Source organism: Panthera onca, chromosome D2 (genome assembly GCF_046562875.1).
Source record: "Panthera onca isolate mPanOnc1 chromosome D2, mPanOnc1 haplotype 2, whole genome shotgun sequence".
NCBI classification, from domain to species: Eukaryota; Metazoa; Chordata; class Mammalia; order Carnivora; family Felidae; genus Panthera; species Panthera onca.
This window is the reverse complement of record NC_138349.1, coordinates 52,209,875-52,231,524: the sequence shown is the minus strand read 5'-3', so window position 1 is coordinate 52,231,524 and position 21,650 is coordinate 52,209,875. Positions and strand designations below refer to the sequence as shown.

Below are 21,650 nucleotides of genomic sequence, written 5' to 3'. Positions count from 1 at the left end.
TAAATCCCTGATTTGAATCTAGGCAGTTTGATTCCAGAGCCAGCATTCTTAACTGCTATGCATTCTGGGTTATTTGTTGAATTCTGTTGCAGAATAGCTTTCTGAAATTTATTTAACTCTCAACCCTTTGTTTCTTAAGCTGTCAGTTGAGGAATTGTACTAAATCTTCCATTCAAGTCATTTCCAATTCTACCATTTTAAGAATTCTGTCATCCTGATTTACAAAACATTGTATGTTTAATATTTCTGATTAGGTTCTGTTCGTAATCTCTTGATCTCTTAAAGTACAAAGGTTAAGTCATTTTCCAAAGTCACACTGGTAATGGGTGATGGTGCTGGATCTGCAATTAGATATTTTTTGGACCTCTTGGGCTTGTTAGTTGCCTCACTATTTCTTTTATTTAGTGTATATATGCATACGTAGATTAATAATTGAGTTTAATTGATTTTCTTTCTTAATTTTCTATTCATATCTTATTTGTGTGATATGCTTCAAACAGGGAGAAATAATATTGTTTTCATTTTCTTTAAAGAGTCTTTTCTCTTTGGTTATCAAGTATTATATGCTTATTGTATAAAATTTAGAAATTTTAGAAATGTTTAATGTAGGTAGTGAAGGAGTCCACTGGAGGAGAACTCTTAATAGTTTGACATTTTACTTATTTAAAGATACATACATATGATGCATCTGCTATTTTTTAGGACATTTTGCTCCTTTAAATTTTTTTTTAACTTTTATTTTGAAATAATTAAAGATTCACAGTATGTTGTGTAGATAGTACAGAGAGATCCCACATACCTTTCACTGGTTATATCTTACATATTTATAGTACAATATCAAGGCCAGGAAATTGACACTGGTTCAAAATGTGTGTGTAGTTGTGTGTTACTTTAGCATGAGTAGATTTGTGTAACCATTGCACTGATTAAGATATAGAGGGGCACCTGGCTGGCTCAGAAGAGTATGCAACTCTTAATATCTGGGTCATGAGTTCAAGCCCCACATTGGGTGTAGCGATTACTTAAATAAATAAATTTTAAAAGTTAAAAAAAATTTTTTTTTTAAATATAGAATTATTCCATCACTATAAGGATCTCCCTTGGATTACCCTCCACCCTCAATACATACTCTTTCCTGTGTTCCACCTGTATAATTTTGATATTTTGAGGATATTACAGAGGGAATCATACTGTATATGACCATTTGAGATTGGATTTTTTCCAAATAGCACAATGCCCTTGAGATCCATCTACTTATTGTATGTATCCATAGTTTATTAATTTTTATTGTTAAATAGTATTCCATGGTATAGATGTACCACAGTTAAACTGTTCACATATTATGGGATATTTTGTTTTTATACACCTTTCAGCTATTAAAAGTAATAAAGCTGGGGACATTTGTATACAGGTTTTTGTGTTAACCTTAGTTTTCATTTTTCTTGGATAAATGCCCAGAAGTACAGTTGCTCAGTTGTATGGTAAGCGTATGCTCAGATTTTAAAGAAATTGGCCAAACTATTATCCAGCATGGCTGTACAATTTTACTTTCCCCCAGCAGTGTGTGAGAGGTCCAGTTTCTCTGCATCCTTGACAGCATTCCATATTGTGACATTTTATACCTCATCATGGTCTTAATTTGCATTTCCCTAGCAGCTGGTGATGTTGAACATCTTTTCATGTGCTTTTTTGCCATTCATACATCTTTTTTTTTTTAATATTTTTTTTTAATTTTTTTTCAACGTTTTTTATTTATTTTTGGGACAGAGAGAGACATAGCATGAACGGGGGAGGGGCAGAGAGAGAGGGAGACACAGAATCGGAAACAGGCTCCAGGCTCCGAGCCATCAGCCCAGAGCCTGACGCGGGGCTCGAACTCACGGACCGCGAGATCGTGACCTGGCTGAAGTCGGAAGCTTAACCGACTGCGCCACCCAGGCGCCCCCATACATCTTTTTTGATGACATGCCTGTTCATGTCTTTCACCGATTTTAATTAGATTTTTAGTTTCTTACTGTTGAATTTTAGGAATTCTTTGTATGTTCTAGATTTGAGTTTATCCAGGGAGTAATAGTGAAAAGTATGTCTACTCCATCTTCCCACAAGCAGAAGTCCACATATGCTCTTTTTAAAAATGTACTTGTCAGAGGGGTGCCTGGGTGGCTCAGTTAGTTAAGCGTCCGCCTTTGGCTCAGGTTGTGGGTTCGAGCCCTGTGTCTGACTCTGCACTGCTGGTGCAGAGCCTGCTTGGAATTCTCTCTCTCTCTCTCTCTCTCTCTCTCTCTCTCTCTCTCTGCCCTTTCCCCGCTTGCACTCTGTCTCTTTCAAAATAAACTTAAAAAAAAAGTATTTATCAGAAAGAATGCTGTTACCGCCATTTTTTCATCTGCTGTCGTATTTCCTTCATCTCTTGCCTCTATTTTTTAAATTTTCTTTCAGTTTTTTTAATGTTTATTTATTTCTGAGAGAGACACACAGTGTGAGTGGAGGAGGGGCAGAGTGAGAGTGAGACACAGAATCTGAAGCGGGCTCCAGGCTCAGAGCTGTCAGCACAGAGCCTGACACAGGGCTCAAACCCACGAACTGTGAAGCCTCTATTTTTAGAAGCTATTTCCTTCATTTAGTCTGTTAAATACTTTTATGCTAGCTTCATCCCTCACAGTCTGTTTTACACTTTCTGACAGCTGTTCTCCTTAGAGCACACTTATTATGTCATCTTCTTATTCAAAAATCTCTAGTGGTTCCCCACTGTCTATAGAATACCCTTAACTTGATGGGGCACCTGGGTGGCTCAATCAGTTAAAGCCTCTGACTTTCGCTCAGGTCATGATCTCACGGTTTGTTGAGCTCAAGCCCCACACTCTCTGCTGTCCGTGGAGCCCGCTTCAGATTCTCTGTCCCCCTTTCTTTCTGCCTCTCTCTTTTCTTTTTCTTTCTCTCTCTCTCAAAAGTAAATAAACATTAAAAAATTTTTTAAAGAATATCATTAACTTGACAAAGGTTTCCATGATCTAGCCCCAATTTATATTTTCAGCTTAATATCCCAGTAGTCCTTTGTGCCCTGTGAACACTAATAGTTCTCCATTGTTTTCTGTCTTCATACCTTTGCTCATACAATTTTCCTCTATTAGTGTACTTTTTTTTTTAACTTTTTTTTTTTTTTAACGTTTATTTTTGAGAGACTGAGAGAGACAGAGCACAAGCAAGGGAAGGGCAGAGAGAAAGGGAGACAAAGAATCTGAAGCAGGCTCCAGGCTCTGAGCTGTCAGCACAGAGCCCGACGCGGGGCTTGAACCCACAAACCATGAGATCATGACCTGAGCTGAAGTCAGACGCTTAACCGACTGAGCCACTCAGCTGCCCCTTTGTTAGTGTACCTTTATTTTTCCGTCTCTGTTCACAGCTTCACCCTTCCTTAAAGGCTCAGCTCAGATGTCACTTCCAAGAACTCTTCTGATCTCACCAACTGGAAATAACCTCTCTTTCCCTTAACTTCCTAATTTTTTAAACAAGTTTCATAAGTAACCACTTTATTAGTGTTGTTTTAAGGATTAAGTGAGCTAATGTATATAAATAGCAGCTGTAATTTTACCTTTTTTTCATAATGACTTTCTTTAATATCCCTTTCTAGACTAAAAATCATTGAGGCCAGGATCTGTTTCATATTTATCTAGGTAAGTGCTACATTGCCTAGTGAGATACTCTTCACGTAGTATGTGCACAGTAAATATTTAATAGGTGAACAAACATAACATGAGGGCATTTTAATACTGTCTATATCCCCAGTGCCTTATTACCTGACATCTGGATATAGCAGACAGTAAATGTTTGAGCCTGTACAGTGCAAATTTGTGATTCAAAAAGCTTCCATCATTAAGCAGTCTCATTGATGTAATCTTTATGTAATGTAACTGAAAACCTTTGATAAATTCCTCTGCTGATAACTAGAAAATATTTAATGTTTATGAGATTCAATCCCTACAGAAGTATAAGAACCCTCAGCTTATGTGAGGTGGTGTGGTGTAGTGAGAAAGAACATGGACTTTGAAATGAGATTGCCTGGGTTGGAAACCTGTCTGTACTAGTTACTAGTACAAGTTTATCTTGGGCAAGTTATTTAACCCATCTGTTTCAGTTATCTCATCTGTAAACTGAGGAAGATGATAATGCCTACTTTATGTGGTTGTGAGAATTATATGAACATACAAGTAAAACACTTAGAGCACTTTCTGACCCTTCATAAATGTCTTAAGGTGGTAGCTAATCTAATTATTGCCTGTTGTTACTTCCTAAAAATGTACTGAACACAGTTCAGAAATCAAAGAGTGTGTGAGTTAGGACATACATTCTTTTAAAGAACAACACTCTGCAGAGATGGAATATCTTGTACCTGCACATCCTGCCCACTGTATTCCTCTTCCAGTAGGTGTTGATTGGGTAACTGATAATCCTGTTCACCTCATTGTACTAATCATACAAAAGTCAAAGAAGCAAGTCTTCCAGGGACTTTTTACTGAAAAAGGATTTTGAGTTCATATCAAGGAACAGTACATACTTTTGTCTTCTTCCTTTGAAGAATATGATAACTGAGTTTTTTTGGTTCTGGTTGAATATGCTTCCCTATTTTGTGCAGTTAATTCTTCTGAGGTGATATACCATTAATTTTGTCTTCATGGACAAATTAAAATGGCTATTTAACATTTCCTATATTACTTTGAATCTTGAGTCTGTTTTTATCAATTTAGCAGTCCTCTAAACTTTTTCCAAAATTACTGTCATTCAAATTTTTTTTAAAACAGGTGAATGCTACAATCTACTTTTGTATAATACTTGAATGCATACAGTGTGATTCAATTCATATAAAAGAGAAAAACAAGCAAAACTAAACTATATTGTTTATGAATATATGCTTAGGTACTGAAACTATAAAGAAAAACAAGGGATTATCACAAAGATAGGTTTGTAGTTCCCCTGGGAGAAAGAACAGAGTTATTCATTGGGATACTGGGCTGGTGACATGGTGGTTATAAAATAAGGGAAATTAATAGTTGCCTGAAATGAAAAGATTTTTTGAAATCCAGCTATTTGTTTGTATTATTAATACGTGTATGTACCTGATTTTGGTACCTAAATAGTTAACCTAGATTTCCCAACAAATAATGAGGAAAATGTATTATTTCTATCTGTAAAAGGGTCTCTTAACAAAAGTTGAAAGTTTTATAATGAAGAAGCTGTATTACAAATCACCTCCAAATCATCTGGATCTTATTTCTAGAATGTATTTTTTTATTCTGAAGATATTTTGGCCTTGAGAATGATTAGTCTCATTTGACATCTTCAGTTTTTGGGGGTTTTATTAAGTGTTATTTTGAGAGAGAGAATCCCAAGCAGGCTCCACATTATCAGCACAGCTTGATGCGGGGCTTGAACCCACCAACTGCCAGATCATGATGTGATCTGAATGAATTTGGACACTTAACCAGTTGAGCCACCCAGGCGCCCCTTGGGATTTTAAATTCAAGCCCTACGTTGGGTGTAGAGATTACTTAAAAATAAAATCCTAGGGGCTCCTGGGTGGCCAGTCGGTTGAATGACTGACCTCAGCTCTAGTCATAATCTCACAGTCCGTGGGTTCAAGCCCTATGTCAGGCTCTGTGCTGACAGCTCAGAGCCTGGAGCCTGCTTTGGATTCTGTGTCTCCCTCTCTCTCTCTGCCCCTTCCCTGATATCACTCTGTCTCTCTCTCTCTAAAAAATAAATAAACATAAAAAAGGAGAAATAATATATATTCTTAAAAATAAATAAATATAAAAATTAAAATAAAATCTTAAAAAGATAATGAATAAAATAAAACATAAAACAGGTCCAGTCAGAGTCCCCAAAGCAACTAGGCAAAGATGAAGCAGGAATTATTATTATAATTATTGCTATTAATATTATTATTAAATCACATGTGAAATCATCCTGGACAGTGTCTGATCTATAATAGATGTTCATAAATATTAGTTTCCTTCTATTAGCTCTTTCTTTGCCTCCTCATTTTATAGATAAGGTATTGAGATGCCAAGAAGTTTAGATTGTTTTAAATCACCTAAAAGGGTAATTAATGTTGTTGAAATTGAGCTCCAAGAATTTTGACAACCAATTCACTGCTCTTCACTATATCATGCTACTTTTCTTTTAAGTTAAAGGACAGGTTGAAAATAAAGCTCTTAAATCCTACCAGGGATTTATAGACTTAATATTTATTATAGATTTTTTTTTAAGCTTTCTTACTATGTTTTTAAGACTTTTTTCCTTATAATTATCAGAAATATATAAATTGTGGGGACACCTGGGTAGCGCATTCAGTTAAGTGTCCGACTTCAACTCAGGTCATGATCTGATGGTCTGTGAGTTCTAGTCCTGCGTCAGGCCCTGTGCTGACAGCTCAGAGCCTAGAGCCTGCTTCAGATTCTGTGTCTCCCTCTCTCTCTGCCCCTCCCCCACTCATGCTCTATCAAAAACATGAATAAACATTAAAAAAAATTTTAATATATAGATTGTGGGTAAATTTATTTAAGTTTATTTATTTTTGAGAGAGAGAGAAAGTGTGCACATGTGTGAGCACATGTGGAGGAGGGGCATAGAGAATTCCAAGCAGTCTCCACACTGTCAAGCAGATTGCAACACAGCTCTGAACCCACGGAACATAAGATCAAGCCTGAGCCAAAATCAAAAGTCAGATGCTCAACCGACTGAGCCACCCAGGCACCCCAAATTGTGGGTACATTTGATCAGTTATTCAAAATAATAAAAAGTTTCTGTTTCCTGGGTGCTAGGGTATTATAAACAGACTCTGAAGGATTATTTTTAGTATAAACTAAATGCAGTTTTTCTTAATATATATCAGTAGTCAACCCTAGAGTGTGATATGTCTTTACCTGCAGTTCTGTGTATAGGTATAGTTTATTCAGTTGTATCATGTAGATTTTTATATAGGAGAAACAGCTGCTCAACGCAGAATCAACATATAATGGATGAAATAAGATATGTGTGAAGGAACTTGAAAGATTAAATGTTAGCCAAGCCAGAAGTAGAAAAACAAGCAGAGTTAGATTGGATGGTCTGGTGTAGTGCTTCAGAATCACTTGGGGAGCTTTTAAAAAATGCAGATGTCAAGCTTCTCAGATTCTGATCCAGTAAGAAAGTTAAAAAAAAAGCATGGGAAGTAGAACGGGCATGTTTGTTTGTTTGTTTTATTTCAGATTATTCTAATGTGTAGCCAGGTTGAAAACCATTGTTTATATTGATTCCATGGAGCATAGGCAAAGGAGGAGTCAAAGGTTTTTTATATCTACCCTGTGTGGAAAAGAGAGATAAACTGAGAGATGTAAACAACTTTTTCTAGACAGATACTCTGTGAGGCACAGACGTTATACATTAAGTCTCATAAAAATGTTGCTTAAAATCATCTGCTTTTCTGTGCTCTGATTACTTACTCTGTAAGTAACATTCTGCTTATTAAGTCAGCCTTCTAGATACTTCAGAGTTGTGAACAAATCTGCCTGGGACAAGATTCTTGAGTATTCTTTCTAGACACTTATGTGCCTAGTATTGGCATTCTAGTTTATCCATCAGTACCTTATATAAGTTCGCTTGTAGTTTCACTCAATTTGATCAACTCTGGGGTAATGACAAAAGATCAAGTTTTGAATCATTGAGGCTGATTACCAGATCCTGATTCCTATGGGTTTATCAAATTAGTGACCAGGGGTTGTCTCTTGGCAGTTAGACATTCTAAATTTGTTGATGTAAAACTGAAGCCCTGAAGAATTTGTAATAAAATTTTATTATTAAAAATGTGCATAAATAAAGGGAAAATGTAAAATCTTTTTAAGACTATACTCTTAAGAATGAAATAGCCAGTGTAAAACAAGGCGTTTTGTTTTTAATAATCCTGTTTGGAAGGGCATTGGGGCAGTTATTTTGATTGCTACTTTGTTTTTGCACATTTATTTAATAATGCTTGTTGAGAACCTATTATGTGCTCATCATACAGGTCTTTGTAATATTCTTAGTAATCCCTACCATAGTCTCTAAAAATAAAAATAATCTAACGTAAAAAATCTCTTAAGCTCTCCTGCTGCCCTAGGTGCTAGATAACTTTTTTTGCTAGACATATTCATGTTTTACTTTTTCTCCCCCTTTCTTTAATTTGTCGTGCTATTTGCCTCCTTTATTTTCTCCCCTGTGGGCTTCACAGTAGGCAGTCTGGTGCACCCAAGCCCACAGCCTCCTCACTTTTCCTGTACTCCCAGGAGACCTACGGCTGGCTAGAAGCCGTGGGGCACCTGTCTACTTTCTTATTCTTAATAGATAGAGTTGAACCTATTTAATAGATGAAATGACCAGATCAGAGCCTTTGTTGTGTTTAAATTATCAATGGGACATTTTACTGCTTCATCTTTTTCCATTGGCACAGTGTGCTTGGTTGAGAAAAAAATATGTTGTACAGCTTATTAAAATAAAACAAGTCATTCATTCCAAAGATAATGCAAGAGTATGTGCATTTAATGGGGGGGGAAAACAGATGAAACCATATCCTGCTTAATTAATTTCCCAGGAAGTTGAAATAGCATAAATTTATTTGCCTTACCTAGAATTAAACTAGAATGTGGACCTTGTGAGCAAGCTTGAAGCCTTTAACCTTAGGTACTTCACTTGCTTTGAAAGATGACAGTTTGGAGCACCTGGGTGGCTCAGTTGGTTGAGTGTCCCAACTCTTGATTTCGGCTCAGGTCATGATCTCATGGTTGGTGGGATCAGGCCCCATGTCAGGCCTCTGTGCTAAGAGTGCAGAGCCTGCTTGGGATTCTCTCTTTCTTTCTGTCTCTGCCCCTCCCCTGCTCCCACATGCCTGCCCTTTCTCAAAATAAATAAGTAAACATTTAAAGAAGAAAAGAAAAGAAAGTTAACAACTGGGAAGATTGAATGGCCTGGCCTATACTGACATATTCAGGCGAGGTTCAATTACAAGAGATAGAAACTACTCTAGGCTCTGGGCTGGGCTGCTAGGAATGACTTCTATAACAAGATTTGAACTTGTGTGCCAAAGAAGTGCTACCTTTGCCACAGTCATCAAAGGTATTAGAAGGCCGGCGTGGAACAATTTTAAGAATGTACCATTTCAGAGCACCTGGGTGGCTCAGTCGGTTAAGCATCCTACTTCAGCTCAGGTCATGATCTTGTGGTCCGTGAGTTCAAGTTCCACATCGGGCTCCGTACTGACAGCTCAGAGCCTGGAGCCCGCTTCAGACTCTGTGTCTCCCTCTGTCTCTTGCCCCTCCCCGCTCATGCTCTGTCTCTCTGTCTCTCTGTCTCTCTGTCTCTGTCTCTCACAAAGAAATAAAAACATTAAAAAAATTAAAAAGAACATACCATTTCAACAACCAAACCAACTTGATTCAAAAATAGGCAAAGGACTTGAACAAACATTTCCCTAAAGAAAATATACAAATGTCCAGTAAGCACATGAAAAGATTCTCAACATCACTAATCATTATGGAAATCAAATAAAAACTACTTTACACTTTACATCCACTAGGATGACTATTGTTAAAAAAAAAAAAAAAAAAAAAAACAGAAACAAAAAACATAAAATAACAAGTGTTGGCAAGAGTATGGAAAAATTGGAACACTTGTACATTGCTGGTGGAAATGTAAAATAGTATAGCTACTTTGAAAAATGGTATGGTGGGCTCCTGGGTGGCTCAGTTGGTTAAGCAGCTGGCTTTGACTCGGTCATGATCTCACAGTTTGTGAGTTTGAGTCCTGCTTTGGGTGAGCCCTGCTTCTCTCTCCCCTCACAGTACTCTCTCAGTCCCTCATGAGATTTTTCTCTTTTTCTCTCTCTTTCTTTCTCTGCCCCTTCTCACTTGCGCCATCTCTCTCTCTCTCTCTCTCTCTCTCTCTCTCTCTCTCTCTCTCTAAAAAAAACAAAAGAAAAGAAAAAGAGAAATGGTGTGGTGATTCCTGAAAATAAAAAAAATTACCAAAGACTCAGCAATTCTACTTCTGAGTTTATACACCAAAGAAGCGAAAATAGGACTTGAACAGTTATTGTACAGCCGTGTTTATAGGAGCATTATTCACAATAGCCAAAAGTTGAAAGCAACTCATGTCTGTTGATGGATGAATGGGTAAACAAAATGTGATATATGTATATAATGAAATATTTTTTAAATGTTCGTTTATTTTTGAGATAGAGAGAGAGAGAATTCCAAGCAGGCTCTATGCTGTCAGCAGAGAGCCCAATGTGGGGCTCAAACTCATGAACCATGATGTGATCTGAAATCAAGGTTCAGGTTCAACCCACTGAGCCACCCAGGCACCCCCATGCAACAAAATATTATTCAGCCTTAAAAAGGAAGGAAATTCTGATAACGTGCTACAACATGGACTAACTTTGAAGACATTATGCTAAGGAAAATAAGCCAGACACAGAAAGACAAATATTGTATGATTCCACTTATATGAGGTACCTAGTGTCCAATTTATAGAGACAGAAAGTAGAATGTTGATTGTTGTGGGGTGAGGAAGTAGGGGATAATGGGGGGGGTTATTGTTTAATGGATACAAAGTTTTCATTTGGGATGAAGAAAAAGTTCTGAAAGTGGACGGTGGTGATGGTTGCACATCCATGTGAATGTACTTAATACTACTGTTCTGTACACTTAAAAAATTGTTAAAATAGTAAGTTTTGTGTATGGTTTAACAAACATACACAAACAAAACAACGTATCATCGTGTCTGATGCAGGCATTAGAAAGGCAGCATTGCTGCTCCACAATTGCAACTTCTTCCTTATACTCAACACTTAGTGACTGAAAACTGGAGAAATGTGTGAGCATGCACACACACACACACATACAACACACACCCAACATTTACATAGTCTGTCTTGTGGACAGCCAGAACTTCAGTAAAATGGCCCCTACTTCACTTACTGTTTTCCGTATCTCTTGTCAGAGAATCCACTTGGCCGAATCTAATTCACATTTAGAACTCTAGTTGCAAGGGATCCTGGCTAATAATTTTTTAGCTTTCGACCTCTGTAGTAGCAGAAAACAACTAGAGGGAGATTGGAAAAGATGCCAATTCATCAGTGCCAAATTCATCGTATCTGTCACAGACACTGAGTCAGTGTGATTCACGAAGGTAATGCTCCTTTCAGTTCAGTCATTTTCAGTGGGGGCCAGATTGTTCTGCAACTGGTCATACAGAGGTAGGGTGGAGCACACAAATAGTTTCAACAAGGAGGAGTAGGGAAAGAGTTCATTGATAATCATTATCTGCTTTTGCAGTTCTGGACTGGTTGTACTTTGTCAAGCCTAACAACATACAGTACTTGCAGTTTGAATAGAGAAGAACACAACTGAGTTATTTATATTATTGTGAAGAGATTTGGGTCATTCTAATGGGATGCATTAAAGTCTTGTTGATTGAGGAATAGCTATGCTACTGTTAAGAAATACCAAACTAAAGTTCTTATGATAAGGTTTTTTCATTTTATTAAGTATGGAGATAAAGTCATCTTTACAGTATATAGGCAATATACTGTAAGCTCTTTTGCTCTCAGGCTGGTGAAATCTCTAATTAGTATGAACTAAATTTGGAAAGAAAAGAAATATGCTTGTAAATTAAAGAGTTGATGTGCCGAAAATTGCATTTTCTATAGTTTTCAAAAATTTCTAACTGGAGTCCATCCATAAGATACTTTTGTTCCCCTTTGTACAGAACAGTCAGCTCCTTTTGTTTATCTGTTGTCTAGGACTTGGAACTCTGACTAATGCCTGTTGATAATGAGATTCTGCAGGAGTTGAATATTCTCTCAGTGCCTTTGATAATTAAATTCTTAATTGTTCATGATTTCAGAGTAAACCTCTTTAGAATTTTATCTCAAATGGGGATGTTTCCTTTATACATACCAATTAATGTTTTAGACAAGTACAAGCTTTTCATGCAGTGTTTTTTAATTGTGAATTAAGCTTTAATGACGTTAGTGGGGAAACACTTGAGTTTTTTTTTGATAGTTACTTGACTCCTAGAAATCTTAAGTAAGGCACTACAGTACTATTTATAATAGTAATAATATTGTGAACAATTGCCAACAATGGAGAGATGGACAAACTATTGTATAACCATTAATGGACTGTCCTTTTCAAAGGATAATTTAATAATAGTAGACAGGATTCATGTAATAATGTTAAGGAAAATGAGACAGAATTATCTATGGTATGATTTCTTTTCGTAGAAAATTCTGTGAGAGTTATAACAAATTATAAGCAGTAGTCTCAAAGGTAATTTTAAAATTTTATTTCTTCAATGAATATATATTACTTTTATGTATTTTCTGTCTTTTTAGTATAGAAATACATTGCTATAAAAGATTCAAACAATGCAGAAATTTACAGGCTAAAAACTATAAAGGTCCTTCAGTCTCCTACCTAGACAAATGAAATCCAGTTTATCAGTTTATTCTTTTATGCATTTTGCTTTTGGTGTCATATCTAAAAAATCTTGACCTAACCTAAGGTAAGAAAGATTTTCTCTTGTGTTTTCTTCTAGATGATTTATAGTTTTAGACTTCACATTTGGTCTGTGATGCATTTGGGGTTAATTTTTATATGTGGTGAGAGATATCGATTGATTTTTTTGCATATGGATATCCATTTGTTCCAATACTATTTGATGAAGACTATCCTTTCTTCATTAAATTGCCTTTACATGTTTGTAGAAAAACAGGTATCTATCGATCTATCTATCTAGGTCTATTTCCAGATTCCCTGTTCTGTTCCATTGCTTTATTTATCATCATGCCACTACCACTTTGTCTTGATTTGGGGTAGATGATAGAATTCTAAAATGGTCTCCAGTGACTGTTGTATAATAATAGAAGGGACCTGTAAATATGATGGGCGATCACTCCTGTGATTATGTTGTGTTAATGTGGCACAGTTGACTAAGAAACTAAGATTATTCTTGGTGGACCTGACTTAATCAGGCAAGCCCTTGAGAAGGAATGTGCTTTTCCAGGAGAGATTCCAGGTACAAGGGGAGTTCAACACAGGTGAAGCTGCTGCTTTTCAGAATAAGAAGAGGCAAGAACTGAGGGTGGTCACTAAGTTTATGGTAATTAGCTACATAGCGGTAGAAAATAATTGCTGTATGATAAGTCTTGAAATCAGCTAATTTGTTCTTTTTCAGAGTTGTTTTTCGTTATTTTGGATCTTCTACATTTCCATATGAGCTTTTGTGAGTTAAGTTTATCAACATCTACAAAAAATCCTGCCAGGATTTTGATTAGAATTGCACTGAATCTGTAGTTCAAATTTAGGGGAGAATTGACATCTTAACAATATTGAATCTTCTGACCCACCCATCTCTCATTGTTTATTTAGATCTTTAATTTCTCTTACAGTGTTTTATAGGTTTTAGTGTACAGGTCTTTTCCGGGTTTGGTCAGATTTATCCTTGAGTATTTGATATTTTTTGATGCTATTGTAAATGGTAGTGTTTTATAAATTTCAATTTTTTTAAGTTTATTTACTTATTTTGAGAGAGAGAGCATGAACAAGGGAGGGTCAGAGAGAGTGAGAGAGGGTATCCAAAGCAGGCTCCACACTGTCAGCACAGAGCCAATGTTCTGGAACTCAGGAACCACGAGGTCATGACCTGAGCTGAAACCAAGAGTCAGATGCTTAACCAACTGAGCCTCCCCGGTGCCCCTATAAATTTCAGTTTTTGAATTTTTATTACTAGTATGTAGAAATACAATTGATTTTTGTATATTGATCTTATATCTAGCAATCTTGCTAAACTAACTTACTAGTTGTGGTAGGTTTTTGTGTGTACGTATAGATTCCACTGAATTTCCTAAATAAACAATTATATTGCTTGCAAATTCTGCAGATTGTGAGTTTTATTTCTTACTGTCTAATCTGTATGGCTTTATTCCCTTTTCTTGCCTTATTCTACTGGCCAGAATGTCCAATGTATAGAATTGGTGAGAATGGATAGTTTTGGCTTGTTCCTGATATTATAAGAAAGCGTATAGACTTCTGTCATTAAGTATGATATTAGCTACAGGTTTTTCAAAGATGCCCTTTATAAAGTTGATGATGCTTCTGTTTTTGGTTTGCCAAGAGGTTTTATCAGGAATAAATATTGGATTTTTTCAAATGCTTTTTTTTGAGTGTCTTTTTAAAAAACTTTTTTCTTAACATTTATTTATTTTTAAGAGACAGAGACAGAGCATGAGTGGGGGAGGGGCAGAGAGAGAGGGAGACACAGAATCCAAAGCAGGCTCTAGGCTCTGAGCTGTCAGCACAGAGCCCGACGCGGGGCTCCCACTCAGGAACCATGAGATGATGACCTGAGCCGAAGTCGGACACTTAACAGGCTGAGCCACCCAGGTGCCCCTGCAGGGTTACTTTCAAAGGAAAAAAAAAAAAACTTATCTTTTCTTGTGTTTCATTTTGAGTAATTCCTATTGTTGTGTCTTCAGGTTTATTATTCTTATCTTTTGTAATGTCTAATCAGCTGTTAATCCAATCCAGTGTATTTTTCATTCTGTGTATTGTAATTTCATCTTTAGAAGTTTCCATTGGAGCTTGTTTATGGCCCATGTCTATAACTTCTTGAATATGTAATAGAGTTATCATAACTTCATTGATTTTCTAGTCTGCTAATTCTGTTTAATCTGTATTAGTTCTGGGTCAATTTTGATTGATTTGTTTTCTATTAATTATAGGTAATTTTTCCTACTCTGGATAGAGAGTAGGCATCTTTGATTGGATGCCAGACATAATGGATTTTATCTGTTGAGTGCTAAATACTCCTAGTAATCTTGAACTTTGTTGTAGGATGTAGTTAAGTTACTGGAAAATAATTTGATTCTTTTGGATCTTGATTTTAACATTTGTTTGGCGGGGGGTGCCTTTGTGGCTCAGTCGGCTAAGTGTCCGATTCTTGATTGCGGCTCAAGTCATGATCTCACAATTCATGAGATCGAGCCCCACGTTGGACTCTGATGACAGTATGGAGCCTGGGGATAATCTCTCTCTCTTTCTCTGTCTCTGTCTCTCTCTCTTTATCTCGCTCGCTCTCTCAAAAATAAATAAACTTCAAGAAAAAAAAGATTTATTTGACTGAACCAGAGACCTGTTCATTGTAGGGCAGGGTTTTTCAATATCAGCACTCAATATCAACATCTTGAATCAGTTATTTCTTTGTTGTGAAGGGCTATGCTGTGCTTTGTAGAATGTTTAACAGCATCTGTAGCCTCTGCCCTTTAAGTGACTCCCTACTTGTAACAACCAAAAATGTCTCCAGAAATTGCCAAATGTTGGGGAGGGGGTAGCAAATTGCCCCCAGCCAAACAACTACTGCTTTAGGATTAATTTTGTCTTACTACTATGCAAGATCTTCCTATGCACTTTGCCTAATGCCCCATGAATTGTGAGATTCTTTTGTTTTTTTTCAGTCTGTTTGGGGTAGGCATTTGTATTGGTCTTGTGTGTGTACTGAGTGTTGTTCCCTCTAATCTTTCTGGGTGGTGCTTTTTTCAGTCCTGTTTTGTTTCCTCGTGTGTATGTGATGATCAGCATTTTAGCTGCATATTCAAAGGACAATCTCTGCAGATCTCTGGGGTTCTGTCTTAGTCTTTTCAGGCTACTATAACAAAAATACTGTAGACTGGGTGGCTTAAACAAAGCACACTTATTTCTCAGTTCTGGAGACTGAGGAGTCCAAGATCAAAACCCAGCAGGTTTGGTATCTGGTGAGAGCCTGACTCTTGCTTCATAGTCAGTCATCTTCTAGTTATGTCTTTAGGTGGTGGAAGGGGTGATAAAATTCTCTGGAGTATCTCTTAAAAGGCAACTAATCCCATTTATGAGGGCTCTGCCCTCATGACTAGTCACCTCCTAATTGGGGGGTTAGGATTTCAATATATGAATTTTGGAGAGACAAAGCATTCAGTCTATAACAAGTTCTCTGTCTGTGCATCTTTCTCTTCTCCAGTAATCTATTTCATGAACACTAGCCACCTGGATCTCCCCAGACCCTCAGCTCTATCTCCTCAACTCAGCAAGTCCGCCAGCCCTCACCCGTTTTGTGTCCTGTATCACACATGACTTGGAACCTCTCAGGGCAGTAAGCTGGGGCAGTAGGGTTCACTTTGTATTCTGTCTGGCAGCGATCTTTTTTGTCTGATACCCAGTGTCTTGATGCTGGTTTTTCTCTCCCATGTATTTTGTCTATCATTTGGTTATTTGTGGTGGGAGGGTAAGTTTGGTCCCTCTCATTAAATCTTGGTCAAAAATGGAGTCCCTTTAAACCTTAATTGATTCATATTAATTATTGATTAAAGCTGAAAGTGTTCTTAAACACGAACTTAATTTCATTTTTTTTGATTTATATGAAACTCATAGCCGTCATATCTTTGTTCAAAATTTCCTGTTCCATGTAGTTTCTATGGCACAACATAAATACTAAATTGGCCCTAAAGCCTTTTATCATCTTTTTAATGTACCTCTTTAGTGCAGGTTTTCATGGTGTTACATAAATATGGGCCTCTAACTATAATGTAGTAGCATACAATTAAAGGACATGTCCTGACCTGATGAAGCACATTAGTGGAGTGTGTCATGTTTTTAGGACATTGCCACAGCAGGCTCAAAGACTTCCAGAAGGCTTCCTTGTGTTACTCGTTTTGTAGCAGCTAAAACACCAGCATCAAACTCTGATTGTTGGCCCAATTGAGAGTATAGAGAACTGGTGATCTAAGACAGGGGAAAAAAAAGAAAAAAACAAAGAGAAGATCATTTTGAACAGTGTATGAGACAAAACCGTACTGAAGGATAATGCTATAAGGATGGGAGTGACTTGGAACCCATTGGTGGTAAGCTGTTTGAGAAAGGAGAAAGGTAGCAGAATAGAGAATAAAATGACAGAAGAATCCAGCCTTGTTTTGTGGGAGATGAACTTCGCAAATTTGCTACATCGTAACTGCTGCAGAGTTTGTATGTAACAGGTGTGGTTGGATATTCAAAGATGAAGAAATTTATTCTGAGCATATCTTTGGGGAAGAGAGATGTATGTAGTGGGTGGGATGAAACCATCTGGATATATATATGAACTAAAACATACCAAAGTCATTTTAATGGAATTTTGTATATATGTGATAACTTACATAAAATGATATACATCAGTGTGTATAAATTCAATGTGGTAAACTGCATAAAACATGTTTGGGATGGCGGTGATATTCTGTAGCTAAAAAGAGCTGAGTAACAGTTTATGTAGCTCTTTAGTACATAAGAATTAGGCAGCTTTTTAAAGCATACAGATCCTTATAGGCAGATGTGCTGTTAATGTTCTAAGACTGAAAAGCTATTGTGGATTGATAATATGAAAAACTCTGTTTGGAAACAAAATCTGATTAAAGGCTTCCAAAAATTAAGATTGCTTTTTAGTAATTAAGAAATAAATATTTAATAAGCATTTCTTGTTGCCTGAATATTTTTGATGGTGTAAGTGGTGGTGCTCATGTAGTTAAGTATCTGCCTTTTTCAAGTATTTATAAGTCTTCATGGCAAGAGTTTGTGTGGGTAGGGGAAGAATGTAGAACAGTAGCAGTTTTTTACTTTTCTCAACATATGTAAGCATAGAAGATTTATCATAGCCAAAAGTGCATATTATAAGAAAATGATAAACACCAAAATCAAGAATTATTTCATCTGGGAAGGGGAGGAAGGGGACAGTATCAGGGAGGGACATTCAATTGTATTGATGTTTTGTTTTTGGCCTTTTAAAGCAAACTTTTAAAATATAGTTTAACATATGTAAAGTGTAGATCATAAGCATATAGCTTCTTGAATTTTTATAAAATGAACATAACCTGTATGACTAATACCCAGATTAAGAAACAGAACATATATTGGAATTATTTGATATTTTTTCAAACTGGGTAGTGGACATTTGGGTATTTCTTATGTCATTATTTTTTTGTTGTTGTTATGCTTTAAAGTTTGCCTACTGTGTTTTTTTAAAAAAATCGTCTCCTCTCTCTCTCTCTCTCTCTCTCTCTCTCTCTCGTGGGATTCTCTCTTTCTCTGCTCCCTTGCTCACTTGCACCTTCTCTCTCAAAAAAAATTAATTAAAAAATCATCTCAGAAGGAAATAGGATCTTTAAAAATATGGAAGATGTCAGAAAACCCACATGCTTTAGTAACTGAGGAAAATACTTCAGGGAAATAAGTTTTTTCCATGTAGGCCTTTGTCTCCTGTGTTCTTATAAACCTGATAGAGGCCCAAGTTACTGAAAGTTTTAGAATGGAAAAAGAACATAAACAGAACTATGTGGATCAAAGTAGTAAAAATAATTAGTACATTTCATTACATTATTGGCCTTTTACAATCACAATATAAAGTTTGGGTCCTCAAATATGAGTACATTGAAATGACACTTTTCTTTTAAAAATTTTATCACTGAAATCTCAGTGATAGTTTAAGAAGGAAATTTCTTATTTAGTTCTATAATGGTATATTCAAAGTATGGAAAGAAATGAGCTAATAAGATACTTATATCTAGTTTATAGGCTTTATATCTGTTTAGAAATCATTTGTGTAGTGGGTAGAAATATTCTTAATCTAAGGGGTTTCCTAAAACTAGTTCTCTGTCTACCTTGGTGGTGTTTCTTGTTTTTGTTTTCTCATTTTAGAGAAGTGGGAGATACTTATTCCATCAAACATGAAGATTTCTAAAATTTGATTAATTTTTATGTATCAGGTATCTTTCTGTATCTCATTTTAAGAAAAGCATTAAAATGAGATTTTTCTCAATTCTCAGCAGTAGGCTTTTTCTAATGAAGTTACACTTGCTATGGTGTGGAAAGGCCATTTGTAGAGTAATTTTTTGTAAAAATGTTTAGTCATTAGCCTTCCTTCTTCTGTGGGGGCCATATCATAAAATTATTAGAATGTTAATCTACTGAAAACCAATCATTTGGGTTTTTATTTTTTTCCTTTTTACTCTCTTCTAGAAGCCAATAGATCAGAGTAGAAAAATTATTGTTTCTGGTATGTTTACGTGTATTTGGTCTTTAAAGGAGTTGTTAGGACACACTAAAGTTTTTGTTTTGTTTTCCTGATTTCCCTGGACAGGCAGTGGAAAAGGAAATGGCTGTTCCTAATCACCTCTGCATTCGCCGCTGGACTACCAAGCATGTAGCTGTTTGGCTGAAGGATGAAGGCTTTTTTGAATATGTGGACATTTTATGTAATAAGCACCGACTTGATGGAATCACATTGCTAACATTGACTGAATATGATCTCCGGTCTCCTCCTCTGGAAATCAAAATCTTAGGGGACATTAAAAGGTTAATGCTCTCAGTCCGAAAATTGCAGAAAATACATATTGATGTTTTAGAAGAAATGGGATACAACAGTGACAGTCCCATGGGTTCCATGACACCTTTCATCAGTGCTCTTCACAGCGCAGAGTGGCTCTGTAATGGAGAGCCTTCACATGACTGTGATGGACCGATCACTGATTTGAATTCTGATCAGTACCAGTACATGAATGGTAAAAACAAACATTCTATTCGAAGATTGGACCCAGAGTATTGGAAGACCATATTGAGTTGTATATATGTTTTTATAGTATTTGGGTTTACATCTTTCATTATGGTTATAGTCCACGAGCGAGTGCCTGATATGCAGACCTATCCACCACTCCCAGATATATTCTTAGACAGGTAAGTTTTGTTTCTAGTTGCCAAGTTTGCAGAAGGTTGGAATAACAGTAATGATAATATAGTTATGCTAATTATGTTGTTTGTTATTATTTTGGTTGATACATACTTTCTACTTATCTGGTAGCATATGAAGATATGCTTTGAAGTCGCTTTTTTTTTTTTAAGTTTATTTATTTTTGACAGAGATAGAGTATGAGCATGAGCTGGGGGAGGGACAGAGAGAGAAAGAGGGAGACTCAGAATCTAAAGCAGGCTCCAAGCTCCAAGCTGTCAGCACAGAGCCTGATGCGGGGCTCGAACTCACAAACTGTGAGATCATGACCTGGGCCAAAGTCAGACACTTAACCGACTGAGCCACCCAGGTTCCCCTGTCTTAAAGTAAATTAGACCTTAAGCCTGTGTGAGTGGGAAAAGCCACTGCTTAATTTATTTTTTTTATAGCTATATTATAGCTCCTTGGGCAGTTCACATTTTAAAAGGGTTTCCTGGAATGGTGTCTATAATAAATGGAATTTGGTTACCTTTTCTTGATGAATGGGGTTTAAAAGCTTTTCCAAAAATATGGGGAAGGCTCCTGTATCACCAAATAAATTGGAATTATCACAAATAATACAAATTGATTCATTGATAGTATCCTCTTGTTTTTATGAAGTGTTGCATGCATAAAAAAGAATATAGTATATGCATATGAAAAATAAGAATAGAACAAAACTCAAAACTATTAGTTTTTATATTTGTGATTTTAAAAATCTGTTTCAAGTTTGTAGAACTTTCCTGATTGTTTTTATAAAATATTTACCCTTCTGAAAGTGCCTTATAGAATGTTTTTTTTGTTTAGAATGTGTTTTTTTTTTAATGAAGTGAATTAAAGTATTCGTGTTGAGATGGCAAAATGATGTACATATCACATTTTTGTCCTCACAAACCCCGATTTAAAGTGTAGTAAAGAGGTTTTTGTTTAAGTCGTAAGCCTACAAGGATGCAGCAGATAGGAGAGGAGAGAGTAGCCATACATTTTTGGAAGTTTGAAAGTAGGTGGATGAGTGGCAACAAACAGACCTAAAATAATCAAATTCTAAAACAGCAATTAGGAAAAATGAGAACCAACCCAGTCTATATTGCAGATTTCTCAAAACTCTGGATATTGCAGGTGAAAGGGTGGTGCTAAAAGAAGAGTCTAATGAAAACTGTTGAAGAAACTGTTAGATCCCTATATCTCCTCCCCTATTCTATACAGTTTTCCCAATTATAAACAGAAGACCCTAAGGAAGTAAGGAAGAAAGCATATGGATATCTAAGGAAAGAGTATTGGAGGCAGAGGAAACAAGTTGTTCCTTGCTCCTTGTTCTTTGTTCCAAGTTGTTTCCTTATTCCAAGTTGCAACACAAGTTGCAGAAATCCTGAATTGGTAGGGTACTTAGCAGGTTTAAAGAACAGCAAATGAGAGCTGGGAAGAACAGTTGGAGATGAAGTTTGAGAGGAAACAGGAATCCAGATTGTATAGTGACTTGTAGATTATTGTGTGGATTTTAGCTTTCATTCTGAATGAAAAGGGAAGCCATTGGAAAGTATTTTAGAGAAGGAGTGATCTAACTTCCATTTTAAAAGGTAACTCTAGTTGTTGTACTGAGAATAGCCTGAGTGTGGACGTGAGTATGGCCAAGTAGGGATTAAATTATTGAATTCACCTTGACAAAAATGAGGTGCATTGGATGAGGATAGTAGTGGTAGAGATGGTGTGAAAGAGTCAAGTTCTATTTATATATTTAGAAAGCGCAGCCAACAAGATTTGCTGATGGATTTGCATGTAAGGCATAAGAAAAAGAAAAGTCAAGGATTACTCCAAGA

General features: G+C 36.3%; 1 protein-coding gene across 5 annotated transcripts in view; it reads left to right on the top strand.

Moving 5' to 3' along the window:
• SAMD8 (sterile alpha motif domain containing 8) overlaps window positions 1-21,650 on the top strand; it is a 51,136-nt gene that overhangs the window by 7,684 nt on the left and 21,802 nt on the right. For 3 of the 5 annotated variants that reach the window (XM_060642382.3, XM_078434431.2, XM_078434429.2), the window contains 2 exons: window positions 3,632-3,674; window positions 19,210-19,802. In XM_060642382.3, coding sequence (XP_060498365.1) covers window positions 19,225-19,802 — 578 coding nt within the window. In that variant the 5' untranslated portion in view covers window positions 3,632-3,674; window positions 19,210-19,224. Of the gene's footprint in view, window positions 1-3,631; window positions 3,675-14,866; window positions 16,198-19,209; window positions 19,803-21,650 lie in introns of those variants that run through there. The other 2 variants (XM_078434432.2, XM_060642381.3) reach the window with 2 other exon arrangements.